Source organism: Lutra lutra, chromosome 7 (assembly GCF_902655055.1).
Source record: "Lutra lutra chromosome 7, mLutLut1.2, whole genome shotgun sequence".
Classification (NCBI taxonomy): Eukaryota; Metazoa; Chordata; class Mammalia; order Carnivora; family Mustelidae; genus Lutra; species Lutra lutra.
Genome location: NC_062284.1, coordinates 4360177 through 4374907, shown reverse-complemented (window position 1 = coordinate 4374907; position 14731 = coordinate 4360177). Strand labels below are relative to the sequence as shown.

The 14731-nt window shown below is 53.3% G+C and overlaps 1 protein-coding gene across 4 annotated transcripts in view; it reads left to right on the top strand.

Annotated features, from left to right (window-relative positions):
• SLC28A1 (solute carrier family 28 member 1) overlaps positions 1 to 14427 on the top strand; it is a 45189-nt gene extending 30762 nt beyond the window's left edge. Inside the window, exons 10-18 of one of the 4 annotated variants that reach the window (XM_047738766.1) lie at positions 409 to 489; positions 2428 to 2553; positions 8208 to 8338; positions 9366 to 9507; positions 9781 to 9855; positions 12399 to 12480; positions 13181 to 13279; positions 13392 to 13503; positions 13756 to 14427. In XM_047738766.1, the coding sequence (XP_047594722.1) occupies positions 409 to 489; positions 2428 to 2553; positions 8208 to 8338; positions 9366 to 9507; positions 9781 to 9855; positions 12399 to 12480; positions 13181 to 13279; positions 13392 to 13503; positions 13756 to 13828 (921 nt within the window). In that variant the 3' untranslated portion in view covers positions 13829 to 14427. Of the gene's footprint in view, positions 1 to 408; positions 490 to 2427; positions 2554 to 8207; positions 8339 to 9365; positions 9535 to 9657; positions 9856 to 12398; positions 12481 to 13180; positions 13280 to 13391; positions 13504 to 13755 lie in introns of all 4 variants that reach the window. The other 3 variants (XM_047738764.1, XM_047738763.1, XM_047738765.1) reach the window with 3 other exon arrangements.
• Positions 14428 to 14731: the final 304 nt, after the last annotated feature.

The following is a 14731-nucleotide window of genomic DNA, read 5'->3' as shown; positions in this document are numbered from 1 at the left end:
TACTTCTGTGAGGCTGGGGTAGACAAATTTGAACAAGTTTTTGTGCAGGACTTCTCAGAGCCTTTACTAACCTGGTATGTATTCGATAACCTCCAAGATGTGCAAGTACAGCAATTCTCAAGTACATTGGGCCAGGGAATGCTTTTGTATAGAGACAGAGAACATGCATTTTAGAAGTGCTACTGTAGTGATTAGAGCTATCCTAAGGTGACGTGGGTGGGGGGGGCTTGGGAAGTGGTAAGCCCTCATGAGTGGAGGTGTGAAGGGAGAAACGGAGGTGAGGGTTTCCTACGCTGGGCTGGAAGTCGGAAGGAAGACTTATTAGGTGTGTCCACCTCACGCCTGACTCTCTCCAACTCTGGGGTCTGCGGATGCCCGCCCGCCCACAAAGAGTGCTCTGCCTCCTAGATCAGCTGGCTCATGCAGGCCACCATGGGTACCACGGCCACGGAGACCCTGAGTGTGGCTGGAAACATCTTTGTGAGCCAGGTGGGTACTGCAGCCCCCTGCCCTCTTGGTCAACGGCAGCATCCCCAGGGAGGGTGGGTGCCCTGGGTCCCCGGAGCTAGATTCGGTCAGTGGAAGAGGCTCTCAGACCTTCTCCCAGGGTCACCAAAGGCCACTTCCCTGGGGATGCTCCGTCTGGGGAGGCACTCTTTGCCTGGGTCGCGCCAGGGAGGATGGCCTCTATCTGGCACCTTCTATCACTCTAGGCCTCGGAGGTCTTCATCAGCTCAGAGACTCACAAATCCTACAGGTGGCATCCACCTTCCTCCCTTCCAGCAGAAACAGGCTTGAGGGTGGGAACAGCTTGCCAGGACCCCACAATGTAAGTCAGGACTTAGAACTCAGCTGCGCCCTTCCTGGGCAGCGTTCCTTACATGACATCATTTTGTCTTCTTTTCTCCCCTTTCTTTCTAAAATGCATTTTCCAAAGTAAGTGTGACTCAGTCCTGAGCCCCTTTCAGAAGGCCCGGCCCTCCTGAGGGTGAGACCCCAGAGGCCGTTCCAGGGACCCAGCTCCAATGTCACTTCAATGTCACTTCAATGTCACCCAGACCCCAGCTCCAGTCTGACCCACCCAACTGCCCCTTGACCTTCCACTTAGATACCTAAAGGGCATCTCAAATTCACCACACTGAGTCCAAGTAGGCAGAACCCTGATTCCCTCCTCAACACAGCTGCACACTTCCAAGCCTTTCCCTTCTCAGGAAAGGGTACCAGCATCTTCCATGAAGTTGTTCAGACAAAACTCAAGGAGTCTTCCTTCCTTCCTTGGCTTCCCATGCTCCCAGAAGCCTCTGGCCCATTGACAAATCCTGCCAGCTCGCCCCCAGACCCTGTCCCAGCCCTGCCCTGCTGCCTCTCTCCTTCACCACTGGCTGCCCTCGTCTCCCCCACTAGACAAAGAATCCCTCCTACTCTCCCTGTTTCCATTCCTGCCGCTACCCTCTGTCCTTCACGCACATGATAGAGCGACCCTTTTAAAAACACGAGCCAGATCATGCAACCCTGGCTTGCTCCCCTGCCCTGCCCCCCTTCCTGCCCCAGGGCCCTGGCTGTTCACTCCACCTGCAATGCTGTGCTACCAAACCCAGCCGATGGCACCTGTGGTCTCAGCTCCGATGTCACCTCCTTGGGATGGCCTTTGCTTGTTACTCAATTCTAAATACCCTGCAGCCACTAGGCATTTGTCCGCACATATCTCTGTAGCTTTTAGCATCGTCTCTGAAACACTGTTTATCTCCTAGTTTCCTTGTTGGTTGTCCATTTCTTCCCATAACCCACCCTCCTTCACTACTCCCAGGATAAAAGCTCTGTGCGGTCAGGGTTTTATCTTGTTTAATCCCCATCCCTATTCTATAGAACAGTCTGGAACATAGGAGGTGCTCAGTAAGTGTTTATTAAGTGACTACATGAATGACTCCAGGCTTCCCCAGATGCCCTGCGGTAAACACCACCAAATGCCCATCTCCTTTCTTTCTGGCAAACCCCATGGCTTCATTAAAAGCTCAGGCCTGGAGTTCCATCTGCTTCTGGCCCCTTGCATGAACAGAGGTAATTCTCTGAATCTCTCTGATTCTCTGTGTGCTCTCCTGGGAAAGGGGGATGACCACTTCTTTCTCAGAAGCTCATGAGTGACACATGTAAGGTGCTTGTGGGATGCCAGGACCTAGTGGGCACTTGACCGAGGGAGCAAACCAGGCCAAAAGGAAGGGCTGGGGGTCCCTCCAGAGTGCAAGGCCAATGCAGAGGTCCAGGGAGGCCCAGCCAAGCACAAACTATGGCCCCAACCCCGTCTCTGCCGCTGGGGTCCCCAGGACCCACTATGATGTCCCCACTCCCAGGGGGGCAGAGGGAGGAGACATCCTGGGGTCCACACTGGCCTGGCCAGCTCTGGCTGTCTGACATCTCTCCTGTTTGCAGACCGAGGCTCCTCTGCTGATCCGGCCCTATCTGGCCGACATGACCCTCTCTGAGATCCACGCGGTCATGACCGGAGGCTATGCCACCATTGCCGGCAGCCTGCTGGGCGCCTACATCTCCTTTGGGGTATGTCGAGCTCTCCCTTTGCTTGCTGAAAACCTCAAGAACCTGAAACCTTCCTGGGTGGGAGTCCCACACAGACCATGGCCAGAGCAACCTAGAGTCTTCTCTCGTGGGCTGTGTCCAGAACCCAGGCTGCCGCGATGCCCCTGAATGAAAGTAGGCCAGGTGGGCTGGACCCTTCCAACTTCTCACATGGCCACTGGTGGCAAGAGGTCCCAGTGTTCCTCCTACTGAGCACACTCACGTACCAGGCAAAGTACTAGGTATCTCGACATCCCCATTTTACAGATGAGGAAGTTGAGGCCCAGAGACTAGGTGGGATGCCCCAGCCGGGATTCGAACCAACATCTGTCTGACTCTAAGACTCCTACACATGGTCCCTCATCTGGGCTGTCCCTGGAGATCTGTCCTATTCCCCCTGCCCTCCTCTTCCCCACATCCTTGCTGGGCACAAGTCCCTCGTCTGCCCCTAAATTATTCCTTGTGCAGCTTTTGAGAGCAGTGCATTTCTAGGTCAAATTCCAATGGTGTGACTCAAGCTCTCACCCCAGTCCCCATCCTGCGTGGCAAGCAGGCATGAATCTTCCTACATGTCCCTTACGGAGTGCCTGGTAATAGCCTCCTGCACTTGTCCAACACTCTGTGCTTCTTTGTGCTTTCACATGCACATCTTTAAAGATCTTAATGTTTAAAAAAAAAAAACAAAACTTCAAACCCACTTCTCAAGGGAACTGCTTTTACTAGATGAGAAGATTCTAGCAGCAGTTTGACTGGGAGCTTGTTAGAAATGCAAATTCTTGGGCCCCAGCCCAGACCTGCTGAAATGAGAAACACTGGGAATGGGGCTGCCATCCCGTATTATTACAAGCCTTCCAGATGACTCTAGTGCTCAATTTGAGAACCACTGACTTAAAATTCATCATTCCAGATTGGTCTGTGTCATCATTTAAGTATCTATACCTGAATATGCATATACTTGCTTTTTTTTTTTTTTTGGCTAAAAATGAGGTAATTCTACCCATGCTTTTCTGCAGTTTGATATTTTCTTGCAAAATCTGAGCATGATATGAAATCCAGAAGTATAAGGGAAAAGGCTGACAGAGCTACTAATAAAAATGAAAGATGTCTGTATGGTGAAAGTCACAATGTTTAAAAAGTTTAAATGATTGATGAGGTGAAAATAGTTCATAAATCATGAAAAGATCTTCCAGCTCACTGATGGTCAAAGAAATTAAAACAATAGTAACCTCTGTTTCTTCTGGAAGATGTGTAGCATTTTATATGCCTCTATATTTTAAAAAAATACTTATTTGCCAGAGAAAGAGGGAGCACAGGCAGGGGGAGCAGCAGGCAGAGAGAGAAGCAGACTCCCCACAGGGAGCCTGACTCGGGGCTCGATCCCAGGATGCTGAGATCTGGACCTGAGCTGAAAGCAGACCCTTAACAGACTGAGCCACCCAGGAATTCTTTATGTGCTTCTAACTGGCAAGACTATGGGACACTCTTAACAGGAGTGTAATTTGCCGTCACCTTTGGGAGAACATCTGTCAGTTCAAATACTCCCTCCCGGGTGCCTGGGTGGCTCAGTCAGTTAAGCACCTGCCTTGGGCTCAGGTCATGATCACGGGGTCCTGGGATTGGGGTCCCTGGTTGTTGGGGAGTCTACTTCTCCCTCTCCCTTTGCTCCTCTCCCTCTGCCCCTCCTCCCTGCTCCTGCTCTCTCTCGTGCTCTCTTTCAAATAAATAATTAAAAAAAATTTTTTTTAAAGATTTTATTTATTTATTTGACAGACATCACAAGTAGGCAGAGAGGCAGGCAGAGAGAGAGAGGGAAGCAGGCTCTCCGCTGAGCAGAGAGCCCGACGCAGGGCTCGATCTCAGGACCCTGAGATCATGACCTGAGCCGAAGGCAGAGGCTTTAACCCACTGAGCCACCCAGGCACCCCAAATAATTAAAATATTTTTAAAGATACTCTTTCCCTTTCATCCGGTTAGGACTATTATGATACAGAAATATTTTCAATAAGCGGTTGAAAAATGCCAAATGCCAACATTATTTGTAATAACAAAAAAAAAAAAAGGGAAGGAAAGAAAGAAAGAGCTACAGCCTAAGTGTCATCCCTGTCATGCGCTGGGGCTCAGCCCCTAGAGTGAGGTGGGCCTCCTGGTGCGCATGCGGGGTGTGTGTGTGTGTGTGTGTGTGTGTGTGTGTGTGTAGAGGGGAATGCTAGAATGACCCACCCCGTCCCCTCCTCTGGTCCCAAATTCCCCCTGTCTTTCTCATCTCTGTTCTTCGGAGTGGGCAGGGTAATGGGCCAACCTGCCCTCAGGGCACAGGGGCCACAGAGGCCACACACACACACACACACACACACACACACACACACACACCAGCAGAGCAGAGGCTGTGTGACTTTCCCAAAAGTCCCCCTGTGCTCTGGGGTTCGGTCTTCTGGGCTTGGCCGCCTCCCGACAAGAATCTTAGAGATCGTCTGGTTCCCACTTGTATCACCGAGGCCCAGGAGAGCCCCCCTACCCTGAACTGATTTTGGAAGGAATTGGATGTTTCAAAAATGGAAACTCACAACTTTGTTTCTGAAACTTTTGTCATGGCAGCATGTTGAGGGGGGCGGTCAGTAAAAGAAGGGCATTCTTCCCACCGTGGGAGCCTTGCTGCCCTGACCGGTCCACTTCCCTTTAGCTCAACAGAATGTGCAGAGGCCGCCAGATCTCCTGCACAGGCCCTGGTACGAGGCCCCAGCACCCCCTAGCCAGCCCAGGTGGAAAGCGCCCCCCAGACCTTCCTTCCCTCCTTCCCTCCCTGCTCTGGAAGGGCTTCTAGTATGTTATAAGAGAAGCTCTCTTCTGCCCCCACCTGGCTCTTGGCTGCCACTGCAGCAGCCCCAGGGCCGTCTCCCACAGCAGGGGGCCTTACACACACGGCCCCCCCCCTCACTTTCTCTTTCTCTCCCACCCCCCGGCAAATCCTCACTGTTTCTTTGACTCTGCCCTCAGCCCCTGAATTCCAGAAGGATCCCTCTCGCACACTTCTCCTTTTTCTCCCGTGCTGTCAGAAACCCTGACCACTAGCCACACGTGGCTACCGAGCTGCGAAATGTGGCTGGTCTGAGGTGAAGTGTGCTGTGAGACTTCATGCGGGAAAAATGGATATATTTTATGGATAAGTTTTATATTGATTGTGTGAAGGGAAAGATAATGTTTTAGATATGTTGGGTTTAGTAAAATGCATTACCGAAAATAATTTCACCTGTTTCTCTTTACTTTTTTTTTTTTAAGATTTTATTTATTTATTTGACAGACAGAAATCACAAGTAGGCAGAGAGGCAGGCAGAGAGAGAGAGGGAGAAGCAGGCTTCCCGCTGAGGAGAGAGCCCGATGCGGGGACCCTGATGCGGGGCTCGATCCCAGGACCCTGGGATCATGACCTGAGCCGAAGGCAGAGGCTTTAACCCACTGAGCCACCCAGGCGCCCCTCTCTTTACTTTTTTAATTGGCTACTAGAGAATTTGAAATCACAGACATGGTTCTCATTGTACTTGTATTGGACGACACTGGTCTAGACCTCCTCCCCTGCTCTGAGGTCCCAGGGCTCCCTTGACTGAATTCTTTCATTGTGATCTTCTCATACATCTCCCTTTTCTTTTCCTTTCTTTTCTTTTCTTGTTTTTTTTTTTTTTAAGAGTTTTTATTTATTTATCTGTCAGAGAGAGAGAGTTCAAGCAGCATGAGGGGCAGAGGGAGAAGCCATATGGGACTCGATCCTAGGCCCCTGGGATTATGACCTGAGCAGAAAGCAGACGCTTCACTGACTGAGCCACCCAGGCGCCCCAGTAAAGTTATGTTTGATGGAGGGCTCATACCCTTTCTCCCTCTCCACATGGGACACCTTTGGGTAGAGAGGGGAAAGCTTTGAGCAGAAGTAGGCCCTGGGATTCTGGAACAGGTGTTCCTGACAGGGTGCCTGCCAGCAGGACTGGAAGTGTCACAGCCTGAGATGTCGCTGGCAATGGAGAGTCTGTGTGTGGACTGACCCATTGCCCCAGGGAGGCCACCCAGGGCAGAACTCAGCCCTTTCCAAGCTGAAATGACCAGCCGGAGCCCCTTGAAGCTCTGGCCAGGCCTGGCCCACTCAGTGTCCAGGAGTGTGACACCGATAGGATGTGTACCCTGCTCAGGGTGGCAAAGCAGAGGTGACCTCCAAAGTGCAGTAGGGAGAGGGTCCTGGCTGCTGGAGGGGAAAGCCCTAGATTCCGGTTTGGCACAGTCCCCATGGGATCTGGGCAGCCCTGTGGAGGCTGGTGATGTTCCAAAGCCCAGCCTGGAACGTGGACAGAGGACCGCTGCCCCGAGGCTGGTCTCTTCCTGCAAAGAGTGGGGCCTGCACACCCAGGGCCTAGGACAGGTGCTGATACTTGGTGCTGATACTTGGGTTAAGGGGTTTCTACTCCCGACTGAAAATAAATGAAGGGGGTTTAGAAGAACAGGAAGGAAGAACCCCTGGGTGGATCAGTCGGTTAAATGTCCGACTCTTGATGTCGGCTCAGGTCATGACCTCACCGGGAGCCTCCCCGTGGCGGCTTGACAATGTTTAGCCGTTCCCTTGAGTTAGATGTTTGGGTTGGTTCTGATTTTTCCACTTGGTAAATAATACAGTGTTGGAAAAACATCCCATCCATCTCTGGGGCAGAAAACAGGGAAGCAGGGGCTGGTGGGGCTCAGTCAGTTCAGCATCTGCCTCTGGGTCAGCTCATGATCTTGGGGTCCTGGGACTGAGTCCCACAGCAGGCTCCCTGCGCAGCAGGAAGTCTGTTTCTCCATCTCCCTCTGCCCCTCCCCACCCAGCTCATGCTCTCTCTATCCAATAAATAAAGAAAACCTTAAAACACACACAATACACTCACAGGAAAGGGAAAGGTTTGAGGCCAGAGTGAGGATAATAGCTCAGGAAGGACAAATCCCTGAGGCTCATGTTGGTGGGCCATTGTGCTGGGCAGGAATTCCATAGCGTGTCTCCTGTGGACAGACCCAGGGCCAAAGGGGGGCCACTTTGGTGGCTCTCTGACCACAGCAGTGGGTGTGACAGGCTGCCTCGAAATGGTAAGCTCCCTTCCCAGTAAGTATTCGAGACAAGAATCCTATAGAGGAAGGACATTCCTCTATCATGAGGTCAAATTAGGTCACAGTTTGGATCCATCCCAACTTCTGTCCTCTGAGCTTTGTCTGAAACCCTCACAAAGCCTTCAGGCGATGGTGGACCAGCCTTCAGATGAGTGCCCCAAGGGGGACAGCCCAGAAGGGAAGGAAGAACTCTGAACTTGGAACCAAAAGACATGAAGGTTCTAATTCCTTCTCTGTCTTCCTTCTGGGCAGGTCACACTTAGTGTTGGGGGGGCCCCCTCAGATTCCTTGTCTGGACAGTGGGCTAACACTACTTGCTTGGCTCCACTGATGGAAGTCCTGCAGGGAACTAGCACGTTCTGAGCATACGGCCAGAAAAGGTGTCACTACTGTCACCATGGTTGACAGCAGTACTGCCAGGATGACCCAGTGAGGCAGAGCATCTGTGCACCCAACTGCCCTGGGCTGCACTCCTGTCTCTCTCTGTCTCCCAGTAAGCCTCACTCCCAACCCTGCAGATCGATGCGGCCTCCCTGATTGCTGCCTCCGTGATGGCCGCCCCTTGTGCCTTGGCCCTCTCCAAGCTGGTCTACCCGGAGGTGGAGGAGTCCAAGTTTAAGGGCACGGAAGGGGTGAAACTGACCGCAGGGTGAGCACTGCAGGAGGGTGGCCTGGGAGGTTGTACGGGGGGTGGGGCATGCCACAGTGTGGGGGGGAAGGGAGGGAGGAGGAAGGTTCTGGGGGAGAGAGAGGAGGTCCTGGGAGAGGGGGAGGAGGGGAGAGAGGGGCAGCAGCGTCTGGTTCTCTCAGCCCAGCCCCAGTTCCTCTCCTTGTTCACTGCCCGGCTTGTGGCTTCGCTCACCAAACACCTGGACTCTGGTCCTGCGTATTAACTTCCTGGCTGCGACCAGAGGGAAGGGACCAGCAGGTCCCATGGGAGAGCAGCTGGTGGTGTGTGTGCTGGAGAGCATCCTGGAAAGCCCTCCCCCACCTGTTCCCCTTGCCTTGAGCTCCCCCACCAGGGTGGCCACATACGGACTCAGCACCGTCCCTGATTCCCTCCCCTGCTAACACCCCTCATCACAGCCCAGCAACCACCGTGTAACACGGACTTTGTTAAAATTGCTGAGAAGACCCTTTTGACCAGTGTGCTTGGGGACACGGCGGGCAGGTCTAGAGCAGTGCTGCCGCGTGGAACCAGAGTGTGGGCCCCATCTGGAATGCTAAGTTTTCTGATAGTTGTGTTTTTAAAAAGGCAAAAGAAACAAGTGATTTTAATAACATATTCTTAAATCCATTGTGTCTAAAATACTGTCATTTCGACATGTAATCAATATAAAACATTATTAATGAGCTATTTCATGGTTGGTTTGGGGTTTTTTTCTGTCCTGAGTCTCTGAAATCTGGTCTGAGTTTAGGCTTACAACACACCTCCGTGTTGACCAGCCTCCTTTCAAGTTCTCCGAAGCCCTAAGTGGCCGCTGGCAGTCCGGGCCTTTTTCTAGTGCTCGGACCAGCCCCTTCCTCCCCACCCCCGCCCCGGGGTCTCAGAAACAAAACAAGGTCCCTCAGCTCCGAAATACTTTGTCCAAGGTTCCTCTCGGAGCCTACAGGATGAGGAGCCCCGCTGTGTGTGGGGACAGGCCCATCATGGTGGTTCTTGGTCCCCAAAACAGAGATGCTCAGAACCTCCTGGAAGCCGCCAGCAGCGGGGCTGCCGTCTCCGTGAAGCTGGTTGGGAACATTGGAGCTAACCTGATTGCCTTCCTGGCGTTGTTGGCCTTCGTCAACGCGGCCCTCTCCTGGCTGGGAGCCATGGTGGGTGCCCAGGAGCTCAGCTTCCAGGTACCGCTGGGCTGCCCGCTTGGCCTGCAAGGGGCAGCGTGGGGCCGGGAGGGGGGCGGCCCTGGGGGACACCTGGCAGAGGCCCAGCCAGCCCTGGTCCCAGCAGCTGCCCTTGCCTTTCAGCTCATCTGCTCCTACGCCCTGAGGCCTGTGGCCTTCTTGATGGGGGTGGCCTGGGAGGACTGCCCGGTGGTGGCGGAGCTGCTGGGGACCAAGCTGTTCCTGAACGAGTTCGTGGCCTACCAGGAACTGGCCCAGTACAAGCAGCGCCGCCTCGCGGGAGCAGAGGAGTGGGTCGGCACCAAGAAGCAGTGGATCTCCGTGAGTGTCCGGGCCCCTCCCTGTGGCGGCGTGTGATGCTGCTGCTCCCGGCCCCGGGCAACAGCTGTCCCAGCTCCTGGACAGGCAGGCGACACCCGGAGGTGGTGCCCAGCCTCCCAGTCCTAGTGCCCTGAGCGACAAGATGACCTTGGGCTTCACTGCCTCCTTCCCGAAGCCTCTTATAAGGGAGGCTTCCGCCCTGTGTCAGAGCCGGCTTTCCCCACCCCGACTGTTAGGACAGAAACATCATTTCTGACGGATGCATTCTGACACATTTCACCCACCCCTTGCTCTTGGGCCCCCTTGGGTTAATGGTCTCGTTTGATCTTACGCGGGGCTGAAAGGAAGAGCTCTGTGCACCGAACTTCTCCCTCCTCTCGGCTCATTTCCTCCAGAGCTTTCCCAGATGTGGGACGACTGGACTGAATCACGTGGCATGAACCCTCCTGTGGTCACTCCCAGTAACTTTCCCAAAGGGTGGCACCGATGGAAACCGCCCCCAGCTGGGCTGCGAGCTTGGACTTTACCACACACCAAACAGCACTGAGCAGCTTCCTTAAAAAAAAAGTTGTGCTTACTTTAACAGGCAAATAATAGCTTGTTGCTCTAATTTGCATCTCTTGGGGTACAAGCACTTCGAAGGGGAAATATTTTTTCTTGTCTTTTAAATTATGATTTAAATTGTAAGGGAATGTAGCCTTCCGTTTAGTGAGACCAAAAGCACAGATCTCCCCTTCCTCCTTGTCCTTAACCCCTGTCTCAGTCTCTCTAGAGATAGTGGATGGGCTGCTCCTTTAGAATCTTTTTTTAGGAGCTTTGTTCCTTTAGCAAGTACTGGTTGAGACTGCTAGGGTACCAGGCACTCTGCTAGGCACCCGAAATTTAAAAAGGGGAAGTTAGGCAGATGTGGTCCTATTGTCATGGAATGTACATCTGGTGAAAAGCCCAAGGAAGCAAAGCAAGAAAAAGTAAACCACAATTTGAATGAAGTTCTACAAAGGAAACAAGAGGAGGAAACAGAGGGGTCTTCCTTGGCTGGGCTGGTCAGAAAAGCCCCCCCAGGGTATAGCATTTAGGCCCAGACTTGGAGGGAGGTGAAGGGGCCAGGTGAAGCTGGGAAGAGCATTCCAGACAAAGAAAAGTCATGTGCCAAGGCCCCGAGGTTGAAAAGCACTTGTTTGGAGAACCCAAAGGAGAGAAGCACAGTTACAGCAGGTGGTAATTGTAGCAGAGGCGGGCCGAGGAGCAGCAGAAAGTTCCTGAAGATTTGACATTTTACATTTTAAGATTCCACAAGCTGCTGTAGAGAGAGGTGAAGGTAGGTGAGCAAGCAGGATGCAGGAGCCTTAATATTTTTCCATCCATTTGTGTAAGCTCTTTGTGTTACAAAGACATTAACCTTTTTCTATTTTATTTTATATGTATATATTTCCTGGTTTTCTCTCCCCCTTATTTTTGCATTTGGGGATTTTTCTTTTAACGGATTTTACACCAAATCTTTTCCTTTGTGATTTCTTCTATTATTTCTAAACTTGGAAAGTTATCTCCATTCCAAAAATCTGGTAGGTGTTACATTCCTGAGACAATATAGTGAAATTCCTAAAATCATGAGTTTTGCAGCCAGACAGAACTGAATTCCAATTCTGACACAGCCACCTTCTGGCTGTGTGAACTGTCTCAGTTACTTAACCTCTCTGAGTCTCAGTTTGCTCCTCTCCAAAATGAAAATAAGAATGCTACCTTGTACGGATCATTATCATCTCCCTATATTTTCTATTGTTTGCTGTTTAAGATATCAGTATTTATCTGCTTCAGTGCTCTAGAATTGATTTTTTTTAATATGGTGTGAGGTATGATCTAAGCCATTTTTTTTTTTTATTCCAAATTGTTCCATTTGGCTCTTAACACCTCTTTCTGGCAAATTAGATAAATGTTTCATTGGGAGGGGAAGGAGAATTACTTTGCTTAAATTCTGGTACTCCCCCCACACTGTGTGACCCCTACAACAGCCCTTCAGACAGGTGCTCTCATTTCCACGCTGCAGACGGAGACACCAAATCGTAGAGACGCTACTGACTTGCTCAGTCTGGTCATAGGTGGGGACACGCGTGGAGCCCAGCCGGCTGGGCTCTCAGTGCCTCACTGTCTTAGGAGGCTGCACTCCTTCCTCTCTCAGCCTAAAAGCACCTGCAGGAAGACAAACTCCCATCAACAGGATTAGGAAAGCCAATTCACCAAGTGCCCCGGGGGCCCAGGGCTGAGTAGGGCCAAAGCCAGAGGGCACGGCTACCCTTAATCAGACCAGGAAGGGCTGGCGATGGGAAGCGGGCTGTTTCTCAGGCTGTGTGGCCTGATCAGACCTAGAGGCCAGTTTGCAAGGCCTGGGGTGGGGGGTTGGCAAGCACCGTGGGCCACAAAGATCAAAGACACACGGGGGTGGATGCAAGTAGGGCAGGGAGTCAGGGTGGGAGTCAGGGTGGTGTGGGGGTGCCCGGCCCCATGCGAGGGGCACGGCCGTCCTCACTGCTCTTCTGTTTTCTCAGGTCAGAGCAGAAATCCTCACAACCTTTGCCCTCTGTGGATTTGCCAACTTCAGTTCCATCGGGATCATGCTGGGAGGCCTAAGTGAGTCCTGGGGGCCTCCCCAGCATCCTGGGCGGTCGGGGGCCTGGCTCTGAGACAGCCTTCTGGGGGGTCGTTAGGCCTCAGTCCTCCTGTGTGTCCAGGGTGGGGCCTGAGCAAGATGGCTATGGAGGCTCCTCCCAGTCCCAGGAGACCTCTGTGGCCCCAGGGACTCCACAGGGATTAGCATCTGGCTCAGGAGTCTGGGGAGGGAGGGAAGGTTCGGGGCTGGCCCGTCCCGAGGCTTTGGCCTGCCGGTTCCCATGGTTCCCATACCCATGGTGGACAGGCAGCCCTGGTGAGACCTAGGGAGGAGAGCCCTGCACGGTTCTCGGCAGCTCCACTCCTCACTGATCCCCTGCCCGGTGGTGTAACCATCCCATTTTACAGAGAAGGAAACTGGTCATGGGGAAGGGAAGTGATGGCCCCAGTCACTCAGCTACTAGTGGCTGAGCCTGCATTGAATCCCAGGTCTGCCTGACTGAAAACTACATCTGCCTCTGATGGTGGCCGGTGTGGGGCGCTACCTGGGGGCCCAAGTCAGGCCAAGGAGGACTCCCGAACTCCATAGGCGGTCAGGAGGACAACATCTATCCCTCCGGCTGCCCAGAAGGGGAAAGGGAGTCTGCAGAGGCATCCAGAGGTGCAGACTGTGGGCCGAGGGCTGAGGGCTTCCTGGCCCTCAACACCCATTTCCTCGCAGCCTCCATGGCCCCCCAGCGGAAGAGCGACTTCTCCCAGATAGTGCTCCGGGCGCTCTGCACGGGGACCTGTGTGTCCCTGGTGAATGCCTGCGTGGCAGGTGAGTGCTGGTCTGTCCAGGTTGGGACACCGGGGCTCCAGCTCTCTGGAAGTTCCCGGCAGGAGTTGGGGTGGGGGGACAGACCCTGCCCACCAGCTGTTTCCCTGCCCAGGGATCCTGTATGTGCCCCGGGGGGCGGCGGCCGACTGCACGACCCTCCTGAACACAACCATCAGCGGCAGCAGCTTCGAGGTGTACCAGTGCTGCTGTGAGGCCTTCCAGAGGTGAGGCCCGGGCCGGGGGTTCTGGGGCCCTGACAGTGACAGGGTGCAGAGGGCCCAAGTGCCTCAGGGTTGCCTTTGGCTCTGGGGCGAAGGGTAGGAATGCTCAGGCCGTGGCTGATATGGGGCTTGAAGAGCAGACTTGGAGAGGAAGGATGGACCAGAGGCATGAAGCAACTTTCCCAGGGATGCACAGCCCTTTGTGGCCAGCAGAGCCAGGCCTGGAGCCAAACCACAGCCTTTGCTTCTTTGCAGCCCTGGCCCAGCAGTCAGCCAGGAGGCCCTGGATGTCTGCTGTCGATTCTACAACAACACGATCTGTGCGTAGCGGGGACAGCCTGTCTTTGGCCTCCTGGGGGCTGCTCTTCCCCATGATGCGGCTGTCCCCACCTTTCTCTCTCCAGGCCCCCTCTGGGGGAGGCCACGGGGCTGAGACTCCCCTCGGTCAGACGGTTGGGAAGGAAGGATGGGGTGAGCGGGCCGGGACTGGGTGGTGTGGACGCAGTGATGGCTGCCCCCCAGTCTCCGCCCCCTTCCTGCTCCCTCCCGAAATGCGAGTTCTCAGGGTCACCTCTGCCTCCTCGTCTCTCCCCTCCACATCCAAACAGCACCCTGGTCTTCTCTCTGTCCCCACTGTGCGTCTCTCACATGCACCCTTCCCTCCAGTTATGCGGTCCTCACCCTGGGCTTTGCAGCCACCTCCCTCCCTCCTCCTCTCACACTGGAATCTTGCCGTGGCTTGCCCGGGCCAGACAGGTTCTCCTGGGAACCACTTCCTTTCCTTCCAGAGGCTCCCCTGCTGCCTTTGCCCAAAGCATTCCCAAACTGGTGTCCGTGGAACACTGCCCCATGAGGTGTTCAGAAGATTCCATGACCCACCAGGCTTGGAAAACACCGGCTAAATAAAGCTAAATGGGTTTTTCTTTAGGGTTTGTCTTTGTTTTACAACGGACTCACCAATCTTGATCAAGATATGATAGGAAACGTTTTCCAAATGTTTTTTAACCGTACGAACCTTTTGGACAGGAGCATCTCTTAGTCAAGGATCCCACAGAACACAATTAGTGATTAATGTTCGACCTGCTTTACGTAATCATGACCCTCTCAACTGTTTACATGGCACTGTGTGCCAGATACTGTTGTATCTGTGCTTCGTACATTTTCAGTCAACCCTAACAGCAGCCTTAGGAAGTCAGGTACTATTATTATCCCTGGTTGAGGAATCAGAGGC